Source organism: Rhinopithecus roxellana, chromosome 4 (assembly GCF_007565055.1).
Source record: "Rhinopithecus roxellana isolate Shanxi Qingling chromosome 4, ASM756505v1, whole genome shotgun sequence".
NCBI lineage: Eukaryota > Metazoa > Chordata > Mammalia > Primates > Cercopithecidae > Rhinopithecus > Rhinopithecus roxellana.
Window position 1 is genome coordinate 50,667,083 of NC_044552.1, and position 26,102 is coordinate 50,693,184.

General features: G+C 40.3%; 1 protein-coding gene across 2 annotated transcripts in view; it reads left to right on the top strand.

Moving 5' to 3' along the window:
- GCLC (glutamate-cysteine ligase catalytic subunit) overlaps nt 1-10,367 on the top strand; it is a 47,755-nt gene extending 37,388 nt beyond the window's left edge. Inside the window, exons 9-16 of one of the 2 annotated variants that reach the window (XM_010363973.2) lie at nt 129-267; nt 726-838; nt 1,853-1,945; nt 2,252-2,356; nt 7,226-7,307; nt 7,389-7,492; nt 7,574-7,694; nt 8,739-10,367. In XM_010363973.2, coding sequence (XP_010362275.1) covers nt 129-267; nt 726-838; nt 1,853-1,945; nt 2,252-2,356; nt 7,226-7,307; nt 7,389-7,492; nt 7,574-7,694; nt 8,739-8,950 — 969 coding nt within the window. In that variant the 3' untranslated portion in view covers nt 8,951-10,367. The remainder of the gene's footprint in view (nt 1-128; nt 268-725; nt 839-1,852; nt 1,946-2,251; nt 2,357-7,225; nt 7,308-7,388; nt 7,493-7,573; nt 7,695-8,738) is intronic. The other variant, XM_030928726.1, reaches the window with a different exon arrangement.
- Nucleotides 10,368-26,102: the final 15,735 nt, after the last annotated feature.

Consider the following 26,102-nt stretch of genomic DNA (forward strand, 5'->3'; position numbering starts at 1 on the left):
TACTTTTTCGGGCTCACTAACTTTTTTTCTGTATCTTATGTTGAGGTTTTTATATAATTATCATATATAAAAATATTTTCAACTCATTTTATATAGCATATTCATTTATATATATTTTTAATCTTTAGCCATTGAAGAACAGTAACTATAGGATCAGTAAATCCCGATATGACTCAATAGACAGCTATTTATCTAAGTGTGGTGAGAAATATAATGACATCGACTTGACGATAGATAAAGAGATCTACGAACAGCTGTTGCAGGAAGGTGGGTTCCCACTGCATCTTTCTGAGTTTAATTGTACGCCTTTAGTTCTTCAAAGCTCTTATACACTTTTTTGCTGACTCCTGGTCTGGTTTCTATTTTTAGTGTGAAGTCTTTAACTTTCCTTATGAGGCTGCTTGTTCCTAAAGTTTCAGGTTCCAAATACTTGTGAGATCTTCTTGACTTTTAGCAAAAGGAGCTTACTTTGGAGGTCTGTGTGTAGGTCCACACCAGTGCCCCAGCAGGCATTGTGTAAGTAAGTAGTGAATAAAACGCTGACATTTCTGCAGTGTCCGCAGGATAAAATACTGGGCAAGGTGAGGATACTAATCAAACCAGCTATTTCAGGCTTCTAGACACCCTTTCTTCAAACTTCCTGAGCTATCCTGTCATCTTTCTGGACTAAGAGGAAATGGTATCTCCCGTTTTGCAGTGAGTTCCCATATGATCTCTCTTTGCAGGCATTGATCATCTCCTGGCCCAGCATGTTGCTCATCTCTTTATTAGAGACCCACTGACACTGTTTGAAGAGAAAATACACCTGGATGATGCTAATGAGTCTGACCATTTTGAGGTATCTCCTCAGTTTTGTTTTTATGTATTTATTTATTGACTTCTGAGAGTCTAGAATCCTCTGTTTTATATGCATTTCACTTCACAAACCAACATGGGGAGGCAGTTTTCTGTACCTGTGAAGAATACAAAAGAAATTTCGTAAGACTTTCATTTACCCAGTGCAGAAAAGAACTTGAACAAATGAAAAATTGGTTTCAAGTACTCTTATTTTACGATTCTTACTGTTTATCTCACTTATTATATTTTTTTGCTGTTGTTCAGTATTTTCTTATTTGCCTAGTGGTGAAAAATTCATACACTACACAAAAAATAACCTCATCAGTTATTTCAGTGCTTCAGACATACCACCTTTTTTTTTTTTTTTTGTAGATAGGCTTCTCGTAGGCTTATTTCTGTGTCATGTTATATGTAGACATTGACATATATACCTTTTGAAATACCACCTATATCCCCTTTCTTTCCCCCACCAAACTCACAAAGATATAAATCCTTCCAGTCTTGCCATCAGATCCCGAGATGGTTAGGGCCAAGAAAGAACTCTCTCCCAATGTCTTGAGAAACAGCTACCCTTCTTAGGCTCTGGGGTCATTGAAGCAGCAGCATTCCCAGGAGAGGAAGAAGAAAGGAAACAACTGTTGTGTGACAGGGTTCTCAGATGAAAGTGTCCAGTGTCACCTGGAATGGCAGGCTGGCTCCTAAAACTCTCAGGGATGAAGGTGGGGGCCCCGTGGCTCTTTGGCTGCTGCCCCCTAGGTGGGAGGTAGGGAGTAGGAGCTGGGTGGGATTAAGCTTGCAGGGATAGGGCCTCTAGCTTTTGTTAAACACTTGCTGTTTTATTTTCCTGAAAGAGCACACTCCAAGAAAATCTTAAATTGTACCTTTTTGTCTTTGTCAGTTGAAGAAATTTGGTATGGACAGTGAGCAGTCTTCTTTCCTAATTAAATATCAGATCATCTTAATATTTTCCTGGATGTATGAAAAGATGGTTTTCTTCTGTGCTTTTGTATCATAGAATATTCAGTCCACAAATTGGCAGACAATGAGATTTAAGCCCCCTCCTCCAAACTCAGATATCGGATGGAGAGTAGAATTTCGACCCATGGAGGTAAGACACATGCATCAGCAAGAACTAATTCAAAAGTACTCTTTCGCCAGCTGTTCATCACCCTTCTGATGCTGCTATCAGAAGGCTCTTAAATATAAAATAAAAATTAAGTATGTGCATGGTAACAAGTCAGTCCAAGTTATGGAGGGTTGATTTCTGAGAATAGATGTGGGCAAAGGGCTTCCAGACCCAGATGGGGAATTAGGAGATGGCTTGGGAATGGCATGATCTAAGGAGGGGCCTGGGTCAGGGAAGAGCATATTTATGTAGTTGGTTCGTAGCCTCTCTGAGCTTCTGCTTGTCTAGGTGCAATTAACAGACTTTGAGAACTCTGCCTATGTGGTGTTTGTGGTACTGCTCACCAGAGTGATCCTTTCCTACAAATTGGATTTTCTCATTCCACTGTCAAAGGTAAGGATATGTTTCTTTATGGTGATGGGTATAGATCTATCTGTAGATACATTTATTTATATATGCTGTTTTTTTACAACCTGATTTCATTTGGAATTTTTTACCCTTTGCAACAAAACGTTTCTCCATCAGCCCTATTCTTTATTTTCTTTTAAACCTAAGCTTAATTTCTAGACACTTTCCATTCAAGATGATTGATGGCTAGAAGTAGTCCCACACATTGATTTTATCCACCACAAAATCCCAGGTTGATTACAATGTTAAAATTAGGATGGGGAGGGAAAGTGTAAATGCTGGAATGCCGGGAAAAGTATTCTCAGTAGAACTGAACTTGAGATGTTTCTGAAGAATTTGGATGGGATTGGACTGTCAGAAAAACAAAAATTGGAGTCCATCAGCCCCCCAGAAGACCAAAAACCAAGCTTTCTGGGAGCGGTTTGCCAGTAGAACAACTCCAGGTGATGAGGGAGCAGAGCTGTGGGTTGTGGGGCAGTAGCTGAGGAGGTGAAGGCCTTTGGTTTCTGGGCCAGGGTTCCTCTTGGCAGAGAGTGGCTGGAAAAAACTGCTAAACAGAGAGGGCCCTGCCACAGGAGCTCCTGGTTGAGGGTTTCAGGGCCAGAGAATGGAGAAGTAGGGCAGTCCTGTCACAGCAAACATGGAAGCAGGAATGAAACTGCTTAGCTCCAGCATCTGCCCCTAGGGCATCTCCTTTCTCCATAAGGGGTTTGCCAGACTGTGCCCATCCCCACACCCTCTGAAGGAAGTCAGGCTCTCAGCCCATCCCTGCCTGCTCCTCACACTCAGACCAAAGATCACTCATAGAACTCTGTGGGCCCACATTGCCCTCATGCCTACCTACTGGGGAGACCAAATCCATCTAAGAGAGATTGCATGTAAGCTACCGGTCTAAGCCTTTGCTTATAAATAAGAGTAGATGCCTGGAAGGCAACAGAAAATTGAGAACAATTAACAGCCTTAAAGAGAAGGGCCCAACTGGTCCTGCAAGTGTATACTCTGTTCAGTGAAACTTAGTTACTTCAAGGAAGTAAGCTGGGCCCAGCACATACCTATAATCTCTGCTCCTCAGGAGGCTGAGGCAGGAGGATTGCTTGAATCCAGGAATTCCAGTGCAGCCCTGACAACATTGCTAGATCCCATCTCTTGAAAAAAAAGATAAGAAACTGGAAAGAATTATTATTATTATTTTTAATTTTTAAGAGACAGGGTCTCACTATGTTGCTCAGGCTGGTCTCGAACTCCTGGGCTGAAATGATCCTCCTGCTGCCAAGCCTTCCAGGTAGCTGGAATTAAAGACACAAACCACCATGCTCAGCTTTGGAAAGAGTTCTTAAAGGAATTCTAATTAGTGGCCTCAGACAAATTCTACAGAGGTTCAGTCACATCCATAAAACAAGCATTATAGATGGTGCTTATTTAATGGTGAGTATTCTCACCAGTAGAGGAGATGTTGTTGAATATCCAAGGTAGTGATTTAGAAGACCAAATTAAGATTAATCCCAGCAGGATGGTGAAGAAATGGAAATTATAGAAAACCTGAAGCCTGGAAAACTCTAGAAAATTCAATGTTTATGTAATAATTTAGAAGAGGAGAATAGTTTATATAGAAAAGATATAAAATACAATAATCAAGGAAATAATAGAATTTTTCCTTAATAAGTCTCCCTTAAGGACGAGACAAATACTTAACTCAAATGTAGGCATTTATTAATTTCAAAGAGAAAATTAACTGTCTGGATAACAGAAAAAATTAGGAGACCTGCCAAGGGGGAAAAAATCAACTGATACTACTTCTCATTTGCAACATTAAATGCTGGATGGAAAGAAGTTTTCAGAATCTCGAGAAGTAAAGAATTAACAACCACAGAATTATCTTCTCATCCAAATTATTCTTTAAATTTTGGGTGATTCTAACAAAACTGAATGGATCAAGTTAGGGCTAAAAGTATTCCAGAAGTCTTATCTAGTGTCTCAGTTTGTTTGGGGTGCTGTAACAAAAATACCTTACACTGGGTGGTTTATAAACAACGGGAATGTATTGCTCACAGTTCTGGAGGCTGGGAAGTCCACGATCAAGTCACCAAGTCACCGGCAGTGTCAGTGTCTGGTGAGAGCTTTTGCTGTCTGGTTCATACATGGTGCCTTCTTGCTGTGTTCTTACATGGTGGAAGGGGCTAACTAGCTCTTCAGGTGTCTCTGTTATGAGAGCACTACTCCCATTTATGAGGGTAGAGCCTTCATGACATCCCAAAGGAGGTCCTCCCAGTCGCCCCCCAAAGGCCCTACCTTCTAATACTGTCACAATGGGCATTAGGCATCAGTGTATGAATTTGAGGGAACACAAACATTCAAACCATGGCACTTAGTAAGGGGATATGGAGGGAGATGAATGGCAGATACTCATTAGTGCTTGACACTTAGAGAGTTATAATTTCAAAACTACCTCTTTAAAAGTAAGGAAAACTATTAATAGTATAGAAACAGGATTTATTACTCCTAAACTTGCTGGCTAAAAGGGTGGTAAAATGAACCAGGAATACATTTCAGTGCCACAAAATTGGGTGTGGGGCCAGGGGAGTGAAGAAACAATAGCCTACAGAACATAAAATGGTGAAAATAAAATGAAAACAAATTTGAATAGACAAAATCTATCCTATTAAACAGCTAAACCAGATAATATAAAATAGCAACAACACAGTTTGCACAAGATATACCTAGAACAAGGACAGATGCCGAGAAGAACTGCATAGTGACTTTTTGGAGTGATAGCAGGAATGGCAAAGCAATATCAGGCAAAATGTGAGGTAGAAATTATTAAATGGGATAGAGAAAGTAGTTTTATATATTCTTCCAAGAAGATGTGAAAGCTGTGGTCCTTTTTGTACCATGAAATGTAACATGAAAAGAATTTAGTGTGATGGGTAATATGTGGCTTTGATGTGAGAACTAAATGCATAAATCCCTGGTACTACTCAGTAGGCTTTTAACCTGGACAAGTTACTTATTCTCAGTGCCTCAGTTTCCCACATGTATCCCAGAGGGGGATAAGTAGGCTGTTGTAAGCACATGTGAGATTAATGAGGTAAACCACTTAGCAGAGTACCTTGCCTGTTACTTAGTAACTGACAGGCCATATAATCAAAGGATGGGAAGGGCCATGGAGGAGTTAAATGGCACGGTTAATAAGCTTGGTTGTATGGCCTGTATTACATATCTCATACCACATCTTTTTTCAGATGCCATGAGTAAGACTTACAAAAAATAAAGAAAATCTTCACTTCTCAAAAGTAGACACAATAGAGCATGCGTTCCCACTAAAACTAAAGAGATATTCTGGAGAAATTTAACATTGGAAATTAAAAATGTCTTTCCTAGTAGATTTTAGATTCGCCAAAACTAGAATTACAGATTGTGTAGGAAAGTGAAAGACAGTAGGTTGCTGGCAGAGCTGGTGTGTAAGGAAAAATTATGTCTTAAAACAAAGATTTTGAATCTAAGTAGTTGAGAATCTAAAGAACAAAATAAAATATACTTTGAAAGGAAGTCATAAAAGCAGAAATTAGAAGTGGTCATTATCAACTTTTTTCAAGACTAAGGAAAAAAGAAACAAATACTAGTAATGAAAGCAGATGTTCACAGCCATGGTGGAATTTATACTATTTATTTGAGTGTGCTCCTAGGGTATCTAGATTGTTCAGAAGGTCCTGTGTGTCTCTTCAAAAATGAAACCATAACAATCGCACTCCCCGCATAATGAATATGGGAGGAGAGTTGGTAATCAAGAGAGCTTATGTACCATCTGTCCCACATCAGCCTAACTGGTCACTATTGTATATACTGAGGTCCCACATAAGATTTCATTATAGAAAATAAGGGATTACTACTAAAAAGTTTTTAAAATTCTGCTTTGAGAGTCTTAAAAAGTCATTGGAGATGTAGAGAATTCACAAATGAAACAGTTTTCGGTTTCATGAGTGAGTCTACATGTCCAGAGCCACCAGGTGGGCAAAAAGCAGTGATCTGCCCTTCAGAGGGCTGTAACCTTATTCCAGATACGACAACCTATGAACTGTCTTTGCCTTTCCTCGCTATAGTGGGGAGGCAAAACCCCCATGGCGAGGCAGCAGGGGAAGAGCATTCAACTTAGAAGAACCTGGTTATAGGCCAGGCGCAGTGGCTCACGCCTGTAATCCCAGCATTTTGGGAGGCCGAAACGTGCAGATCACTTGAGGTCAGGAGTGCGAGACCAGCCCCATCTCTGCTAAAAATACAAAAAAAATTAGCCGGGTGTGGTGGTGCAGGCCTGTAATCCCAGCTCCTTGGGAGGCTGAGGCACGAAGAATCACTTGAACCCAGGAGACAGAGATTGGGGTGAGCTGAGATCACACCACTGCACTCCAGCCTGGGCAACAGAGCGAGACTCCATCTCAAAAAAACAGAAGAAGAACTGGGTTCTAGTCCTGCCTTCTGCCTTCATTACCCTGGGACTTCTGGTGAGACACTGCTATGTAAATGGAACCAGCCACCTGCCCTCCCAACACTGTATATCTATTGCAAGCCTCAGTCACAGAGGTGCTTTGAAATACAGACATTCCATGTGAATATAAGTTTTGGGTTTTACGTTTCTCTTAAAATTCCCTGATTAGTTAAAAAAAATCACATACCAATCCATGATTGAGTGACACAGTCCTCACGTAAATAAAAAGCCTGTTCCTCCCACTGGGAAGCATTTGAGCAGAACATAGAATCCCTAAGGGAGTGAGTCCTCATTGCAAAAGTGAGGAAGGCGCTGCAACTTGTATGTCCGATCAAGAATATTTTGACTTAGTCGTGATTCTTTTTCTCCCTTAGGTTGATGAGAACATGAAGGCAGCACAGAAACGAGATGCTGTCTTGCAGGGAATGTTTTATTTCAGGAAAGATATTTGCAAAGGTATTACATTGTCTTCGATTTCTAACGTCAGCTTATGCTGCTGCAAGCTGCTAAAGCTCCCCTGACCCTCTTCTCCGACAGGTGGCAACGCAGTGGTGGATGGTTGTGGCAAGGCCCAGAACAGCACAGAGCTTGCTGCAGAGGAGTACACCCTCATGAGCATAGACACCATCATCAATGGGAAGGTAGGAGGGTGGCCCTGTACAGTATGCCTCGCTGTGCACATCCGCCGGCAGGGAGTTCATAATGTGTTCCGCTTCTTGTAGGAAGGTGTGTTTCCTGGACTGATCCCAATTCTGAACTCTTACCTTGAAAACATGGAAGTGGATGTGGACACCAGATGTAGTATTCTGAACTACCTAAAGCTAATTAAGAAGAGAGCATCTGGTATGATATCTATTTTTCTTAATCTCATAAAGTAGACAGAACGGTACAATCTTAGAATGTTCAATTTCTTAAAGTCTTTTAAAATAATGCCGTATTTAATTCATGCACACTGTTTCACATTTTCATATCTCTGCAATTGTATTCACCTTTTAATCTTTGACACATAATTTAGATTAGCAGTGCTTTTTTTCTTATCAGTTCAGAAAATAGGGGTGCATCTTCAAATCACTGTCATCTCAGATGATGAAATGGTATCTGGATTGTTTACTTACCATTTACGTCCAACTGTGTTGATTGTACATCATCATGCGCTCTTTTATAAGGAACTCTGTAAGTTAAATAAGCTGAACTGTTCTTCAGCCTGCATTTGTACATACAATGAGGCTCCTGAGAATCCCCTTTCTTTATTAGCTTTAAGGTTACATTTACAGTGCCTAACACAGTATTTGGCACAAGGGAGCTGTCAGCTGTTAATAAAGTGACAGCAATAATGGTAATGGCATCTGTATTTAACTTGAGGCTTCTGTATACTTTCTGGAGTCACAAAGGATAGCCGTAGAACCCCACCTCAACCCTCAAATGGTATACTGCCAATTTCCCTCTTCATTCACTCTACTTGCTGTTCTTCATTCTCTCCACCTCTTTGATCAAAGATTGCTCAAGGGACCCTACAGTCCTCTGAGGCAGTCTCGGCATTTGTAGTCCTAGCCCTCTGGCCAAACGAGAGGACACATGCTCTTGTACACCTGTGCTGGCTCCTGTCCCTTAAGAGCTAGCAGTGTCGGCATATGGGGGGCCTCTAACAGGTACCATAGAAACTGGATGTATGTGTTCTCATTGCCTGCCCGCAACCTAGAATTCCTGCCCAGGAGGACTTCTTCAAACGCTATGAAAGATGTTCCCACCCCCTGCCATGCGGCTACTCTAAAAGAACACAGTGATTTCTCTCCAGATTTGCGTTTATGCTGACCACTAAATATCAACTTATTAAAAAAAAACTTCTGTGGTTTTAATTTTTTTTTTTTTCGCTTCCCCACCCCACAGGAGAACTAATGACAGTTGCCAGATGGATGAGGGAGTTTATCGCAAACCATCCTGACTACAAGCAAGACAGTGTCATAACTGATGAAATGAATTATAGCCTTATTTTGAAGTGTAACCAAATTGCAAATGAATTATGTGAATGCCCAGAGTTACTTGGATCAGCATTTAGGAAAGTAAAATATGGTGGAAGTAAAACTGACTCATCCAACTAGACGTTCTGCAGAAAGAAAAATGCGTTACTGTTTTATTGACGAACTGATGGCAGTACCATGCCTCTCAGCCCATGTGTATGATATGAAGACCAAATGATAGAACTGTACTGGGCCAGTGAACCAGAAATTGATTAAGGCTTTCTTTGGTAGGTAAATCTAGAGTTTATACAGTGTACATGTACATAGTAAAGTATTTTTGATTAACAATGTATTTTAATAACATATCTAAAGTCATCGTGAACTGGCTTGTACATTTTAAAATTCTTACTTTGGAGCAACTACTGTCTAAGCAGTTTTGTAAATGTAATGTACTGGTGATTGTACAATACTTGCATTCCAGAGTTAAAATGTTTACTGTAAATTTTTGTTCTTTTAAAGACTACCTGGGACCTGATTTGTTGAAATTTTTCTCTTTAAAAACACTTTCATTAATTTTCCTTTGTCATTTCCTTTGTTGTGTACATTAAATCACTTGAATCCACTGAAGTGCTTCAAGGGTAATCTTGGGTTTCTAGCACCTTACCTGTGATGTCTCTTTTGCAATTGGAATAGTTAACCACTTGGTCACCTTGCCCCAAGCTTTCCCCTCTGAATAAATACCCATTGAACTCTGATGGCTGTTATCAAAGGAACTTTTCTTTGTTTAAATTTGCTGATGCAGGAATTAAGTTTAAACACAGCTCTGTGGGAAGAAAGGAGATTATTACCCAGAATTCACATGTAGTGATTATTAAGGACATTTTTTTTTTTAATTAAAAAAGTTGGCAGCGGGGGTGGGGGATGGCAATCATTTTTCTTCCTATACATACAAAGGATACTGTCAAAAATGGCATTAGTTCTTCTGTTGTGGCCTGTTATTCTGATTGCTGCTGTATACAGTTTTGTTACTCTTTAGTTTTTAGTTAAGCATATTGATAGACTTTGCTCTAAAAGCCATTCACTCCAGATTTTACCTGGGGAATATTCTACATACTGCTTACTTTCTCTGTAAAACTCATCAATAAATCATGAAAGGCACTGAGTTCTGTAAATCAGGACCCTAAATGTTTAATTGTAAATAAGTTTCAGATAATTGTTACAGCTTTGCGTTGACGTTTTGTTGGTTTTTTTCAATTAGTTAAGTCTTAACTGCTTCTAAAATAACTCTGTATTGTAGATTACGCAGACCTTTACAGGCATAAATATTTAAACTGTAATATGCTAACTTGAAGAGATTGCAATAAAGCTGCTTCAGCTACCCGTTTATGTTTAAATACTAGGGTTTGTTCTATATTTTATACACGCACTTTGGATGATTAAAGAATGCCTGGTTTTCGTTTGCAATTTGCTTGGGTAAATCAGGTTGTAAAAAGGCAGATAAATTAAAATGTTTGTGGTATGAGGAAATAAAAGAATGGAATTAGCATTCATTCAGAAACCTTTGAATGTGTGTGAGTTCCACAGCTCAACAAATAGTGGGAGAGTTTGGTTTTTGTAATTAACCCAAATACCGTGAAATTATTTTTTCATCATTGCGACCTCAGACGTTTCTAGAAAGAAGCATAGTGATGAAGACAAACAGATGCCTTATCTCTGCTAGTAGCTATCAACCCCTGTGGGGAGACAGAACTTGAAGTGTGACTGAATTGACTGCTGGGCCACTGAAATATTTTTTTTTTTTTTTTTTCACTCCCAACTGCTGTTTTGCTGGGTCAGTGGGGACATGGTGAATGAATGTTGAGTAACCTGGGTGCTGTGTGCACATCGCAATCTAAGCAGGAGATACTTAGACTGTGAGTCAGCAAGTCCTACAGAGAGCTGTCTTCAACTCCTGTCTTTCGATCAGTGTTCAGCCCCCCACACACGGTTCATGAAATAATGTTCATCTGAGCAACACACTTTTCTCAGAGCTCTAATTTCTTTATTTGAATGTTCCTAGGGCAGTGCTTATCAAACTGTAGTCTACATACAAATCTCTTTGGGGTGTTATTCTGGCTTGGTAAGTCTGGGGTGGGGCCCACATTTCTTAACAAGCTCCCAGGCGATGCTGATGCTGTGGATTTGCTGGCCCCGTGGATAATAAGGACTTTCTCTACCTGAGCTATGGACAGATCAACATTAAGTCTCAAATAACACTGGTTTTTAAGTCTAATGTGATATGTCTAGATTTTCTCTTATTAAAGACCAGATAGTGGTCTTCTTTCTCCAGGACAGAGAATGTAAGCCTCACAGCTCTCATGAGCTTTACCATGTGAACACAGCTGAGAATTTGGGATTTTTAGGAACAGAACTATAAATCTTAAAGCAAGCAAAAAGTGTTTTCTCCTTGGTAGAAATACCTGTGGCCAAGCCCAGACCTTCAGATCCTAACTTGGGATACAACTGATTGTTACTTAACCTGCTGCTAACCTAAAGACTAGTTTTCTGCCCATCTGGTCCCCTGTGTGAATAAGAAGTTTCCTCTTGGTCCCAGGATGCCTCTGCTGCTCAGCTCATCTCTGAGGCTGTGAGCCTTCCAGTTCAGAAATGGAAGGAAAATCCATTGCCTTAGATGCCTCGTTCTAAACCACCACCCAAAACAAAAATGAGCCAGGAGACGTAGAAATCCCGGATGTGTTATGGGTTAGGCCATATTCTGAGGAGCTGGAAGGTTTCTCAGGGACCTGAAGTCTTGTGAAGAGAAAATGTGGAAATAAGTGTCCTTCAAGCCACTGTAGTGCTTGACATGGGGGAAAGAGGCCGGGGGAAGGGGACCTGTGATGCTAGGGCCTTTCAGAGCTTGGCTAGATGAGGGGGTCTTTCTCAGAACTGTAAATAAGCTTTCAGAGGGCCTGCTAATGAGCTTTTTGTTTAGGTTAAGGCTCCCCTGCTTTCCCTGAAGATAAGCCACTGAGTTCTATCTGCTGCTGTCTTCTCTCCGTTATGCTTTCGTATAAATATTTAACATTCCCTATAAGCAATTCTGGAAGTACATGCCAAGTGATGTTTATGGAAGTGTAAGAAGATGTCTTAGTTCAGGCTGCTGTAACTACCACAGACTGAGTGACTTACACAACTGACATTTGTTACTGTTAGGGAGGCTGGAAGTGCAAGAGCAAGGCACCGGCAGACTCGGCTCCTGGTGAGCGCTCTTCATGGTTTGCAGATGGTTGTCTTGCTGCATCACCATGTGTTGGAGAGATCATTTCTCTTGTATCTCCTTATCTAAGTACACAAATCCCATTCATGAGGGTTCCACCCTCATGACCTAATTACCTCCCAGTGACCCCAACTCCAAATACCCTCATACTAGGGGTTAGGCCTCCACACAGGGACCCGGGGAGACATTCAGTCCATAACAGAGAGGAACTGGTAAGGACTAGACGGGAAGTGAGGAGGCCCTGGTGGGCAACCTTGGCTGGGAAAGATACATTCCTCACTATCGTATTTTCCTGGTAAGCAGAGGCTGAGATAGGCTAGATAATCCCTAAAGTAAGCCCATTTTTACTCTCAATATTCTATGAAATGAAACATTACAAATCTAAGTATGGAAGATGCATTAAAGAGAACCATGAGCTGGGCGCAGTGGCTCATGTAATCAGCACTTTAGGAGGCCCAGGCAGGAGGATCATTTGAGTCCAGGGATTCAAGACCAGCCTTGGCAACACAGTGAGACCCCCATGTTTACAAAACAAAATTAGCTGGATGTGGTGGTGTGCACCTGTGGTCCTAGCTACTCAGGAAACTGAGGTGGGAGGATCACTTGAGCCCGGGAAATCGAGGTTGCAGTGAGCTGTGATCATGCCACTGGACTCCAGCCTGTTACCTCTGGATGGAATGAACAAGTACCAAATAGACAAACTTCTAGGTAGCTAGACATGTTTTATATCTCAATCTGGGTGATGATTCATGGATATCAAGATGTTTAAAAATGACTGGGCTGTACACTTAAGATGAGAGCAGTTTACACATTTTGGGTTTGTTATGCCTCAGACAGAAGCAAAATGTGGGTTAAACTGGTTCAGAAAGGAGGAAGGAAGAAAAGAAACTTTTCTGAGCAAAAACTAGTGTATTAGTCCGTTTTCACACTGCTGATAAAGACATATCTGAGACTGGGTAATTTATAAAGAAAAAGGTTTAATGGACTCACAGTTCCACACAGCTGGGGAGACTTTACAATCATGGCAGAAGGCAAAAGGCACGTCTTACATGGCAGCAGGCAAAGAGAATGCGAATCAAGCCAGAGGGGAAACCCCTTATAAAATCATCAGCTCTCATGAGACTTACTAACATGAGAACAGTGTGGGGGAAACTGCCCCCGTGATTCAATTATCTCCCACCAGGTCCCTCCCACAACCTGTGGGAATTATGGGAGCTATAATTCAAGATGAGATTTGGGTGGAGACACAGCCAAACCATATGATAGTGTGGTGAATGTGTTGAAAAACTGCATTTTTATGCCCTTTTAATACATTACACTTTCATCATGGCAAATGAAAGCAGTTTAAAAGCCAACATCTCAATCAAAAGTGATGCATTCTGAAGTTCCTAGGAAGTTTATCAGCACTGAGTTGGGACAGGATACAAGTACTTCTAGCATAAAAGCAAAAGTATAGAACTGAGTTCCAATCCTAATATTTATACAGACTAGCTGGGTGACTTTAGACTTTGTCTCTATATCATCTGTGGAATAGATATGAGAACACTTCACCGATTTGCTATGTGGTGGAAATAAGGCGATGTACATAAAAGCAAAGGACATAAACTGTTGAGGCAAGCCATATTCGCTCCCTACTCTGCCCCTGGAGAGTGTGACGACACTATTGTACTAAAGATGACACAACCTGCATCTCCTTTCTACCAGTATATAACACACATTTTCTTAATAGTCTCCTTTGAAATAATTTAGCCTTCCAAGAATGCAATGAAGTCAGCAGAGAAAAACAATCATACTGATGACTTAGAATCTAAAATTTCTAGAAAATGAAACATGAGAAGCTCTTCATATGTTTTTATCACCTCTCAAACAGTCCTGGTGAGTTTCCCAGAACCTTTTTTGGCTTTGTCCAACATAAAGCCATGTGTTTTGAATACTGTTGGTCTTTCTGCAAAGTAGACACACTTGGCATATTCAGAAATTTTGGATGCAAGCGATAGAAAACTCCCATACCCACCAGCTTTAGATAAAAAGAAAATCTACCAGCTTGTATCACAGAAACGTCCAAGAGGTGGCACTAGCTTCAGGCACAAGTTATTGGCTCAAATGCTCTCAAGTCCCGTCTCCCCATTCCTGGCTTACACCTTCCACTATAACGGGTTCATTCTCAGGCAGGCTTTCTCCATAGGGACACTCCCCCAGTGCCCAGCCCTATCCAGCAGCTCCAGCAACGCCAGGCATGCATTACAGTAGCTGGGCAACCCCAGTGGAAAAGAGCCTCTCATTTTCCGTAAGTGTATAGGAAAGTCTGGGTCTGTCTGATTTCATGCAGAATCATGATGTGATTGGGGTTCTAGTTCTGACTCTACAACTGGTGTTTGTATGATATTAAGCAAGTTATTTCCTCCCTTTGGACCTCAATTGTCTCATCTATAAAACAGAGGAATCAAATAACGCCATCTTGAGTCTGTTTTAGAGCTAATAACATTTCTTTATCCACACTAAAAGCTTTTCCCTCTGGAAGTTAGATAATAGTGCCCTCTAGTGATCTTTTCAGTAGGTGCCTTTCTTACTTCATTTGCTTTACAAATACTCCTCAATTCACAGAGACATTCAAAGCACATTTGTGACAAAATGAAATTCCACATCGAAATGTATTTTTCCATTCTCATTTTAAGATAGAAATATGCTTGTGCTCTAAAATAAGCAGCTAAAACTGTGGATTTCACATTTATTACTATTTTAGCTGCATCCTGGTCATATGGTTATATTGTACTTTCATTGTTGTTCTTCATATGTGTTTTCTTTCTTTTTTAAAAATTTTATTTTATATTTATTTATTTATTTATTTATTTATTTATTTATTTATTTATTTATTTTTATTATACTTTAAGTTCTAGGGTACATGTGCACAACGTGCAGGCTTGTTACATATGTATACTTGTGCCATGTTGGTGTGCTGCACCCATCAACTCGACAGCGTCCATCATACTCATCATTTAGATCAGGTATAACTCCCAATGCCATCCCTCCCTCCTCCCCCCTCCCCATAATAGGCCCCGGTGTGTGATGTTCCCCTTCCCGAGTCCAAGTGATCTCATTGTTCAATTCCCACCTATGAGTGAGAACACGCGGTGTTTGGTTTTCTGTTCTTGCAATAGTTTGCTGAGAATGATGGTTTCCAGCTGCATCCATGTCCCTACAAAAGACACAAACTCATCGCTTTTTATGGCTGCATAGTATTCCATGGTGTATATGTGCCACATTTTCTTAATCCAGTCTGTCACAGATGGACATTTGGGTTGATTCCAAGTCTTTGCTATTGTGAATAGTGCCACAATAAACATACGTGTGCATGTGTCTTTATAGCAGCATGATTTATAATGCTTTGGATATATACCCAGTAATGGGATGGCTGGGTCATATGGTATTTCTAGTTCTAGATCCTTGAGGAATCGCCATACTGCTTTCCGCAATAGTTGAACTAGGTTACAATCCCACCAACAGTGTAAAAGTGTTCCTATTTCTCCACATCCTCTCCAGCACCTGTTGTTTCCTGACTTCTTAATGATTGCCATTCTAATTAGTGTGAGATGGTATCTCACTGTGGTTTTGATTTGCATTTCTCTGATGGCGAGTGATGATGAGCATTTTTTCATGTGTCTGTTGGCTGTATGAATGTCTTCTTTTGAGAAATGTCTGTTCATATCCTTTCCCCACTTTTTGATGGGGTTGTTTGTTTTTTTCTCGTATATTTGTTTGAGTTCTTTGTAGATTCTGGATATTAGCCCTTTGTCAGATGAGTAGGTTGCAAAAATTTTCTCCCATTCTGTAGGTTGCCTGTTCACTCTGATGGTAGTTTCTTTTGCTGTGCAAAAGCTCTTTAGTTTAATTAGATCCCATTTGTCAATTTTTGCTTTTGCTGCCGTTGCTTTTGGTGTTTTAGACATGAAGTCCTTGCCCATGCCTATGTCCTGAATGGTACTACCTAGATTTTCTTCTAGGGTTTTTATGGTATTAGGTCTAACATTTAAGTCTCTAATCCATCTTGAATTAATCTTCGTATAAGGGGTTAGGAAAGGATCCAGTTTCAGCTTTCTACTTATGGCTAGCCAATTTTCCCAGCACCATTTATTAAATAGGGAATCCTTTCCCCATTTCTTGTTTTTCTCAGGTTTGTCAAAGATCAGACGGCTGTAGATGTGTGGTATTATTTCTGAGGACTCTGTTCTGTTCCATTGGTCTGTATCTCTGTTTTGGTACCAGTACCATGCTGTTTTGGTTACTGTAGCCTTGTAGTCTAGTTTGAAGTCAGGTAGCGTGATGCCTCCAGCTTTGTTCTTTTGACTTAGGATTGTCTTGGCAATGCGGGCTCTTTTTTGGTTCCATATGAACTTTAAAGTAGTTTTTTCCAATTCTGTGAAGAAAGTCATTGGTAGCTTGATGGGGATGGCATTGAATCTATAAATAACCTTGGGCAGTATGGCCATTTTCACGATATTGATTCTTCCTATCCATGAGCATGGTGTGTTCTTCCATTTGTTTGTATCCTTTTTTATTTCACTGAGCAGTGGTTTGTAGTTCTCCTTGAAGAGGTCCTTTACATCCCTTGTAAGTTGGATTCCTAGGTATTTTATTCTCTTTGAAGCAATTGTGAATGGAAGTTCATTCCTGATTTGGCTCTCTGTTTGTCTGTTACTGGTGTATAAGAATGCTTGTGATTTTTGCACATTAATTTTGTATCCTGAGACTTTGCTGAAGTTGCTTATCAGCTTAAGGAGATTTTGGGCTGAGATGATGGGATTTTCTAAATATACAATCATGTCATCTGCAAACACGGACAATTTGACTTCTTCGTTTCCTAACTGCATACCCTTCATTTCTTTCTCTTGCCTGATTGCCCTAGCCAGAATTTCCAGCACTATGTTGAATAGGAGTGGTGAGAGAGGGCATCCCTGTCTTGTGCCAGTTTTCAAAGGGAATGCTTCCAGTTTTTGCCCATTCAGTATGATATTGGCTGTGGGTTTGTCATAAATAGCTCTTATTATTTTGAGATACGTTCCATCAATACCGAATTTATTGAGAGTTTTTAGCATGAAGGGTTGTTGAATTTTGTCAGAGGCCTTTTCTGCATCTATTGAGATAATCATGTTGTTTTTGTCTTTGGTTCTGTTTATATGCTGGATAATGTTTATTGATTTGTGTATGCTGAACCAGCCTTGCATCCCAGGGATGAAGCCCACTTGATCATGGTGGATAAGCTTTTTGATGTGCTACTGGATTTGGTTTGCCAGTATTTTATTGAGGATTTTTGCATCGATGTTCATCAGGGATATTGGTCTCAAATTCTCTTTTTTTGTTGTGTCTCTGCCAGGCTTTGGTATCAGGATGATGTTGGCCTCATAAAATGAGCTAGGGAGGATTCCCTCTTTTTCTATTGATTGGAATAGTTTCAGAAGGAATGGTACCAGCTCCTCCTTGTACCTCCGGTAGAATTTGGCTGTGAATCCATCTGGTCCTGGACTTTTTTTGGTTCGTAGGCTATTAATTATTGCCTCAATTTCAGAGCCTGCTATTAGTCTATTCAGGGATTCAACTTCTTCCTGGTTTAGTCTTGGGAGATTATAAGTTCCAGGAAATTATCCATTTCTTCTAGATTTTCTAGTTTATTTGCGTAGAGGTGTTTATAGTATTCTCTGATGGTAGTTTGTATTTCTGTGGGGTCGGTGGTGATATCCCCTTTATCATTTTTTATTGCATCTATTTGATTCTTCTCTCTTTTCTTCTTTATTAGTCTTGCTAGCGGTCTATCAATTTTATAGATCTTTTCAAAAAACCAGCTCCAGGATTCATTGATTTTTTGGAGGGTTTTTTGTGTCTCTATCTCCTTCAGTTCTGCTCTGATCTTAGTTATTTCTTGCCTTCCGCTAGCTTTTGAATGTGTTTGCTCTTGCTTCTCTAATTCTTTTAATTGTGATGTTAGAGTGTCAATTTTTGATCTTTCCAGCTTTCTCTTGTGGGTATTTAGTGATATAAATTTCCCTCTACACACTGCTTTAAATGTGTCCCAGAGATTCTGGTATGTTGTATCTTTGTTCTCATTGGTTTCAAAGAACATCTTTATTTCTGCCTTCATTTCGTTATGTACCCAGTAGTCATTCAGGAGCAGGTTGTTCAGTTTCCATGTAGTTGAGCAGTTTTGATTGAGTTTCTTAGTTCTGAGTTCTAGTTTGATTGCACTGTGGTCTGAGAGACAGTTTGTTATAATTTCTGTTCTTGTACATTTGCTGAGGAGTGCTTTACTTCCAATTTTGGTGGTCAATTTTGGAATAAGTATGATGTGATGCTGAGAAGAATGTATATTCTGTTGATTTGGGGTGGAGAGTTCTATAGATTTCTATTAGGTCCGCTTGGTGCAGAGTTGAGTTCAATTCCTGGATATCCTTGTTAACTTTCTGTCTCATTGATCTGTCTAATGTTGACAGTGGGGTGTTGAAGTCTTCCATTATTATTGTATGGGAGTCTAAATCTCTTTGTAAGTCTCTAAGGACTTGCTTTATGAATCTGGGTGCTCCTGTATTGGGTGCATATATATTTAGGATAGTTAGCTCTTGCTGTTGAATTGATCCCTTTACCATTATGTAATGGCCTTCTTTGTCTCTTTTGATCTTTGATGGTTTAAAGTCTGTTTTATCAGAGACTAGGATTGCAACCCCTGCTTCTTTTTGTTCTCCATTTGCTTGGTAGATCTTCCTCCATCCCTTTATTTTGAGCCTATGTGTGTCTGCATGTGAGATGGGTCTCCTGAATACAGCAAACTGATGGGTCTTGACTCTTTATTCAATTTGCCAGTCTGTGTCTTTTAATTGGACCACTTAGTCCATTTACATTCAAGGTTAATATTGTTATGTGTGAACTTGATCCTGTCATTGTGATATTAGCTGGTTATTTTGCTCGTTAGTTTATGCAGTTTCTTCCTAGCATCGATAGTCTTTATATTTTGGCATGTTTTTGCAATGGCTGGTACTGGTTGTTCCTTTCCCTGTTTAGTGCTTCCTTCAGGATCTCTTGAAAGGCAGGCCTGGTGGTGACAAAATCTCTAAGCATTTACTTGTCTGTAAAGGTTTCTATTTATCCTTTACTGATGAAACTTAGTTTGGCTGGATATGAAATTCTGGGTTGAAAATTCTTTTCCTTAAGAATGTTAAATATTGGCCCCCACTCTATTCTGGCTTGTAGAGTTTCTGCCGAGAGATCTGCTGTTAGTCTGATGGGCTTTTCCCGTTGTGGGTAACCCGACCTTTCTTTCTGGCTGCCCTTAACATTTTTTCCTTCATTTCAACTTTGGTGAATCTGACAATTATGTGTCTTGGAGTTGCTCTTCTCGAGGAGTATCTTTGTGGCGTTCTCTGTATTTCCTGAATTTGAATGTTGTCCTGCCCTACTAGGTTGGGGAAGTTCTCCTGGATGATATCCTGAGGAGTGTTTTCCAACTTGGTTCTATTTTCCCCCTCACTTTCAGGCACCCCAATCAGATGTAGATTTGGTCTTTTCACATAATCTCATACTTCTTGAAGGCTTTGTTCATTTCTTTTTCCTCATTTTTCTTTAGACTTCTCTTTTCGCTTCATTTCATTCATTTGATGCTCAATCACTGATACTCTTTCTTCCAGTTGATCGATTCGGTTACTGAAGCTTGTGCATTTGTCACGTGTTTCTCGTGTCATGCTTTTTATCTCTGTCAGTTCGTTTATGGCCTTCTTTACATTGATTATTCTAGTTATCCATTCTTCCATTCTTTTTTCAAGATTTTTAGTTTCTTTGCACTGGGTACGTAATTCCTCCTGTAGCCCTGAGAAGTTTGATGGACTGAAGCCTTCTTCTCTCAACTCGTCAAAGTCATTCTCCGTCCAACTTTGATCCGTTGCTGGTGACGAGCTGCGTTCCTTTTGAGAGGGAGATGCACTCTTATTTTTTGAATTTCCAGCTTTTCTGCCCTGCTTTTTCCCCATCTTTGTGGTTTTATCTGCCTTTGGTCTTTGATGATGGTGATGTACTGATGGGGTTTTGGTGTGGGTGTCCTTCCTGTTTGTTAGTTTTCCTTCCTGTAGGTCTGTTGGAGATTGCTTGAGGTCCACTCCAGACCCTGTTTGCCTGGGTATCAGCAGCGGAGGCTGCAGAAGATAGAATATTGCTGAACAGCGAGTGTTCCTGTCTGATTCTTGCTCTGGAAGCTTGGTCTCAGGGGTGTACCCCGCCGTGTGAGGTGTGGGATGTCGGTCTGCATCTGGTGGGGGATATCTCCCAGGTAGGCTACTCAGGGGTCAGGGACCCACTTGAGCAGGCAGTCTGTCCATTCTCAGATCTCAACGTCTGTGTTGGGAGATCCACTGCTCTCTTCAAAGCTGTCAGGCAGGGTCATTTGCATCTGAAGAGGTTTCTCCTGCTTTTTGTTTAGCAATGCCCTGTCTCCAGAGGTGGAGTCTACAGAGACAGGCAGGCCTCCTTGAGCTGCTGTGGGCTCCACCCAGTTCAAGCTTCCCAGTGGCTTTGTTTACCTACTTAAGCCTCAGCAATGGCGGGCACCCCTCCCCCAGCCTCGCTGCTGCCTTGCGGTTAGATCGCAGACTGCTGTGCTAGCAATGAGGGAGGCTCCGTGGGCATAGGACCCTCCTGGCCAGGTGTGGGATATAATCTCCTGGTGTGCCGTTTGCTAAGACCCTTGGTAAAGCGCAGTATTAGCGTGGGAGTTACTCGATTTTCCAGGTGTTGTGTGTCTCAGTTCCCCTGGCTAGGAAAAGGGATTCCCTCCCCCCTTGTGCTTCCCAGGTGAGGCAATGCCTCGCCCTGCTTCAGCTCTTGCTGGTCGAGCTGCACCAGCTGACCAGCACTGATTGTCTGGCACTCCCCAGTGAGATGAACCCGGTACCTCAGTTGAAAATGCAGAAATCAGCCATCTTCTGTGTTGCTCGTGCTGGGAGTTAGAGACTGGAGTTGTTCCTATTTGGCCATCTTGCTCTCAACCATACGTGTTTTCTACTACCCCTTGTGATTTCTTCTTTGGCCATGGGTTACTTAGTAGAATGTGGCTTCATTTCAAAACCTTTGGGAATTTTCTGGACGTCTTTTTTATTACTGAGTCTAGTATAGTTTCATTTTGATTGTAGAATATTCTGTATTATTTCAATGTGTTGAATGTTTGACTTTGTAAATAGCCCAGTGTAGTCTTTCTTGATGAATATTCCATGTACACTTCAGAATAATATATATTTGGCAGTAGTTTCCTATTTATTTCTAATGGTCTGTTTCCTTTAATGCACCTTTCCTGTCATCTTTTGGTATCCCATTTTATCTACTCTATTGACTTAATAATATCTTGTATTTAAAAATGATTTCTCCAAACAACCCCATCAAAAACTGGGCAAAGGATATGAACAGACACTTCTCAAAAGAAGACATTTATGGGGCCAACAAACATATGAAAAAAAGCTCATCACCACTGGTCATTAGAGAAATGCAAATCAAAACCACAATGAGATACCATTTCACGCCAGTTAGAATGGTGATCATTAAAAAGTCAGGAAACAACACATGCTGGAGAGGATGTGGAGAAATAGGAACGCTTTTACACTATTGGTGGGAGTGTAAATTAGTTCAACCATTGTGGAAGACAGTGTGGTGATTCCTCAAGGATCTAGAACCAGAAATACCATTTGACCCAGTGATCCCATTACTGGATATATACCCAAAGGATAATAAATCATTATACTATAAAGACACATGCACATGTATGTTTATTGCAGCACTATTCACAATAGCAAAGACTTGGAACCAACCCAAATGTCCATCAATGATAAGAAATTGACTGGATTAAGAAAATGTGGCACATATATACCATGGAATACTATGCAGCCATAAAAAAAGGATGAGTACATGTCCTTTGCAGGGACATGGATGAAGCTGGAAACTATCATTCCCAGCAAACTAACACAAGAACAGAAAACCAAACACCGCATGTTCTCACTCATAAGTGGGAGTTGAACAATGAGAATACATGGACACAGGGGGTGGAACATTACACACTGGGGCCTATCAGGGGGTGGGAAGCTAGGGGAGGGAGAGCATTAGGAGAAATACCTAATGTAGATGATGGGTTGATGGGTACAGCAAACCACCATGGCACGTGTATGCCTATGTAACAAAACAGCACGTTCTGCACATGTATCCCAGAACTTAAAGTATAATAAATAAATAAATAAGGTTTCTCTTTGCATATTTTTAAATGATTATAATATTTATCTCTAACTTACTACAAATTAAGCATAGATAACACTAAATCAGCTCATATAAAATGAAACACCATGAGGAGTACACGTTCACCTACCCACCTCCCATTCTCTGTGCTATTGTTGTCATATATTTTACTACCACATGTGTTATGCTGCTCACAATCCAGTGTTGACGTTTTACTTTAAAAGTAAAATATGTCAAGGCTTTGTATCTAAAATATGTAAAGAACTCTCAAAACTCAACAGAGAAAAACAAACAATCTAATCATAGAACGGGCAAACGTCATAAAAGAACTATTTCACCAAAGAGGTGAGGCAGATGGCAAATAAGCACGTGAAAAGATGTTCAACATCATTAGCCATTAGGGAAATGCAAATTAAAACCACAATGAATCTTACTACTTGCCTATTTAAAGAGTTAAAATTTAAAAATTGTGATAATATCAAATGCGGCAAGGACACAGGACACTTGATCACTCGTGTGTTGCTGGTGGGGATATAAAATAGTACAGGCAGTCCAGGAAACAGTTACGCAATTTCTTATAAAACTAAATGTGTGATTACCATTTGGCCCAGCAGTTGCACTCTTGGGCATTTATCCCAGAGAAATGAAAGCTTATATTTACACAAAAGCCCGTACACAAATGTTCACGGCAGCTTTACTCCTACTAGCCAAACACAGGAAACAACCCAGATGTCCTTCAAGGAGTAAATGACTGAGCAAACAGTGGTACATCTATCTCATTGAATACTACTCATCAACAAAAAGGAAAAAACTAGTGATACCAGCAACAATCTGGATGAGTCTCCAGTGAATTATAATCAAGAAAAAAAAAAAAAAAAAAAGCCCAATACCGATCGGTTGCCAGAGTTTCAGGATGGGGTGGGGGGATACAGGAGAGAGGTTGGTGTGGTTATAAAAGGCCAGTTCAAGGGATCCTCATGAAAGATAGAACTGTTTGGTATCTTTACTGTGAAGTGGAAACATGAACCTACAAAGGTGATAAAATTGTATACAACTAAATACACACACACACACACACACACACAAGTAAAACAGGAGAAACTGAATAAGATGGGTAGATCTTATCAATGCCAATATCTTAGTTGTGATACTGTACTATAGTTCTTCAGACTGTTTCCACTGGAAAAATACTGGGTAAAGAATACATGGGATCATTCTGTATTATTTCTTATAACTGTATATAAACCTAGAATGACCTCAAAAATAAAAGTTTAATTTTAAAAAGGTAATTATACAGGCATGAGAAGGTATAAAGAGGTACAAATGTTCCCACCATTAAAGAGTTTATCATGGAGGCAGGGTTAGGAAGCCAGTAGTTTTAGAGATGGCAAAGTTTCATTGATCACTTTCAGGAGACACTGTAATTGTAACGAATGAACTCTGTAGTCATATAATCATACCAGTGGACATTTATTACACAAATCTAAATGCTTTCCATGTGGCATCTCAGTCTTTACTAGAACCCCCTGCAGTAGGATATTATGATTGCCATTTTGCCAGTAAGGAAACTAAAGCAAAATCAGGTTAAGCAACTTGCCTGTTTTTGTTTTTGTTTTTGTTTTTAATCTAAGACAGTCCTGATTTGGCCAATCTTGACTGATATTTTGGTGCTTATATATAAAGAGCTCTGGATTATTTGTCAAAAGTCTTGAGGGGGTGGGCATAGTGGCTCATGCCTGAAATCTCAGCACTTTGAGAGACCAAGTCGGGAGGATCACTTGAAGCCAGGAGTTTCAGACCAGCTTGGGCAATACAGTGAGATTCCTGTCTCTACCTATTTAAAAATTAGCTGGTCATAGTGGTGTGTGTGTATAGTCCCAGCTACTCAGGAGGCTGAGGCAGAAGGATTGTTTGAACCCAGGGCTTCAAGGTTACAGTAAGCTACAAATGTGCCATAGCACTCCAAGCTAGGCAACAGAGTTAGATCCTGTCTGGGAAAAAAAAAAGGAGAGAGGGAAGGGGAGGGGAGGGGAGGCGGGGAGGGAAAACACAAGTCTTGGGTTCCAGTCCCACTCTACTACTGATTCACATTTTAACTTGAAGAGTGATTCAATTACTTGGTTGTCCTACTTAAAAAAAAAAAAAAAAAAAAAAGCTGGAGTACATATCTAGAATCCTCACCACATGGACATTCTATATTTTTGGTTCTTTGACTCTAAAATGGTCAGTGTAAAAGAGTGTTTTTCATCCCTTTTTGGCTGTTAGAGCCATCCCTGGTGATCTTACCCCTTTCCCCTGAACCCTTCGTATGTTTATTGAGCATCCACTCCAGCTGTACACTGGGTGTTTTGACGGGGTTACTGGTGCCCTCCATCCTCACCCCTCTCTCTTTCCCTGCAGAAGGCTTTTCTAACACTTTTCTAATACTTTTTCAGCCATTGTCAATTTCAGGTGATAGCAATGGTAGTCATTTATTGAGTGCTTACCAAATGCTAGAGACTGACACAGGCTATGTCATTTTTTCAACACAAAGCCCTGTGAAATGGGTACTATCAGATCGTTTTTACACCTGTGGCTTAGAAGACTTAAATGTCTAGTGTAAGGGCAGTTATAGTGGTAGGTAGGCAGAGGCAAGTCTCAAACCCTTGCCTACCTAACTCAGACACACTTGGCAATACTATATATCTCTTTAAGCCTTCCAGAGGATATGTTTTAGGAGGTGGATTGTTCCATTTTATATATATGTATGTGTATATATATGTATGTATATATATATGTATGTATATATGAACATAAGATAGATACATAGATAGACAGATAGATATTTTAAACGTGCTCACTTTCATTTCTGAAAATGTACATTTGTTAACTAAAAGAGCCTTGCAATCCCAGCATCTCCCTCATGGTGGCAGTATAAGACTAATCCATGTACACGCAGCCTCCAGCACCAGCAACTAACCCAGAAGAAACCTCCTTAATAAATCAGCTTTGGGTCAAGACTGGTGTTACGTAAAATGCAAAATTAGGACCCTCGGAAGGGGAAAAAAGAGTCTCAGGTATCTAGGTTATTGACCCCAGACACAAAAGAAATTTGACAAACTTGCAAAACAGACAACAACTTCCTATGGTGAAAAAACAAACAAACAAACAAAAAAACAAAGCAACTACTTGTTGCTGCCCACCCATTTAGTAACCGGCGTTGGTAGTCTTCCAGCAGCAAACACAATAGCCCTGTCCACAGATGCTTTTCCCATTTTCTCCGTCCCCTTGAAACCAAACATTTAAGAACAAATAATTCATTTCTTCTTTCTTAATTTGCTCTGAAAGTTTTAAACACAGGGATAACTGGCATATAGAAATTTCACATATTTTTTTTGATCACTATGGCTTATCAACCCCTGCCTGATGATTAAATGAAGGACGACGTATCCAAGGTTCTTAAAGAGCTTGGTTGCAACTAATGAACACACAAAAAAACCACCAGACAATAAACAAGTATTGAATTACATCTGGGTACAGTAGAAACCATTGGGCAGACTTCAGAATTAGCCCCCAGAAGTTTTGTTTTTACCTGACTCTTGGTCATAGCTGATTGGACTAGAAGTGAACACCTGACTCAGGAGGAAGCAGTCCATTGGCTGACCAGGAACCATTTAGGGTCTCTCTCTTGAGAACTCCAACTAAGAGACAGAGATGCAGGTTATTTAGTCCACTTATGGGTGTAGCATTAGACAGATATAAAACCCAAGAATTCTTGGTACTGAATCCTGGTTGTTCAACTTT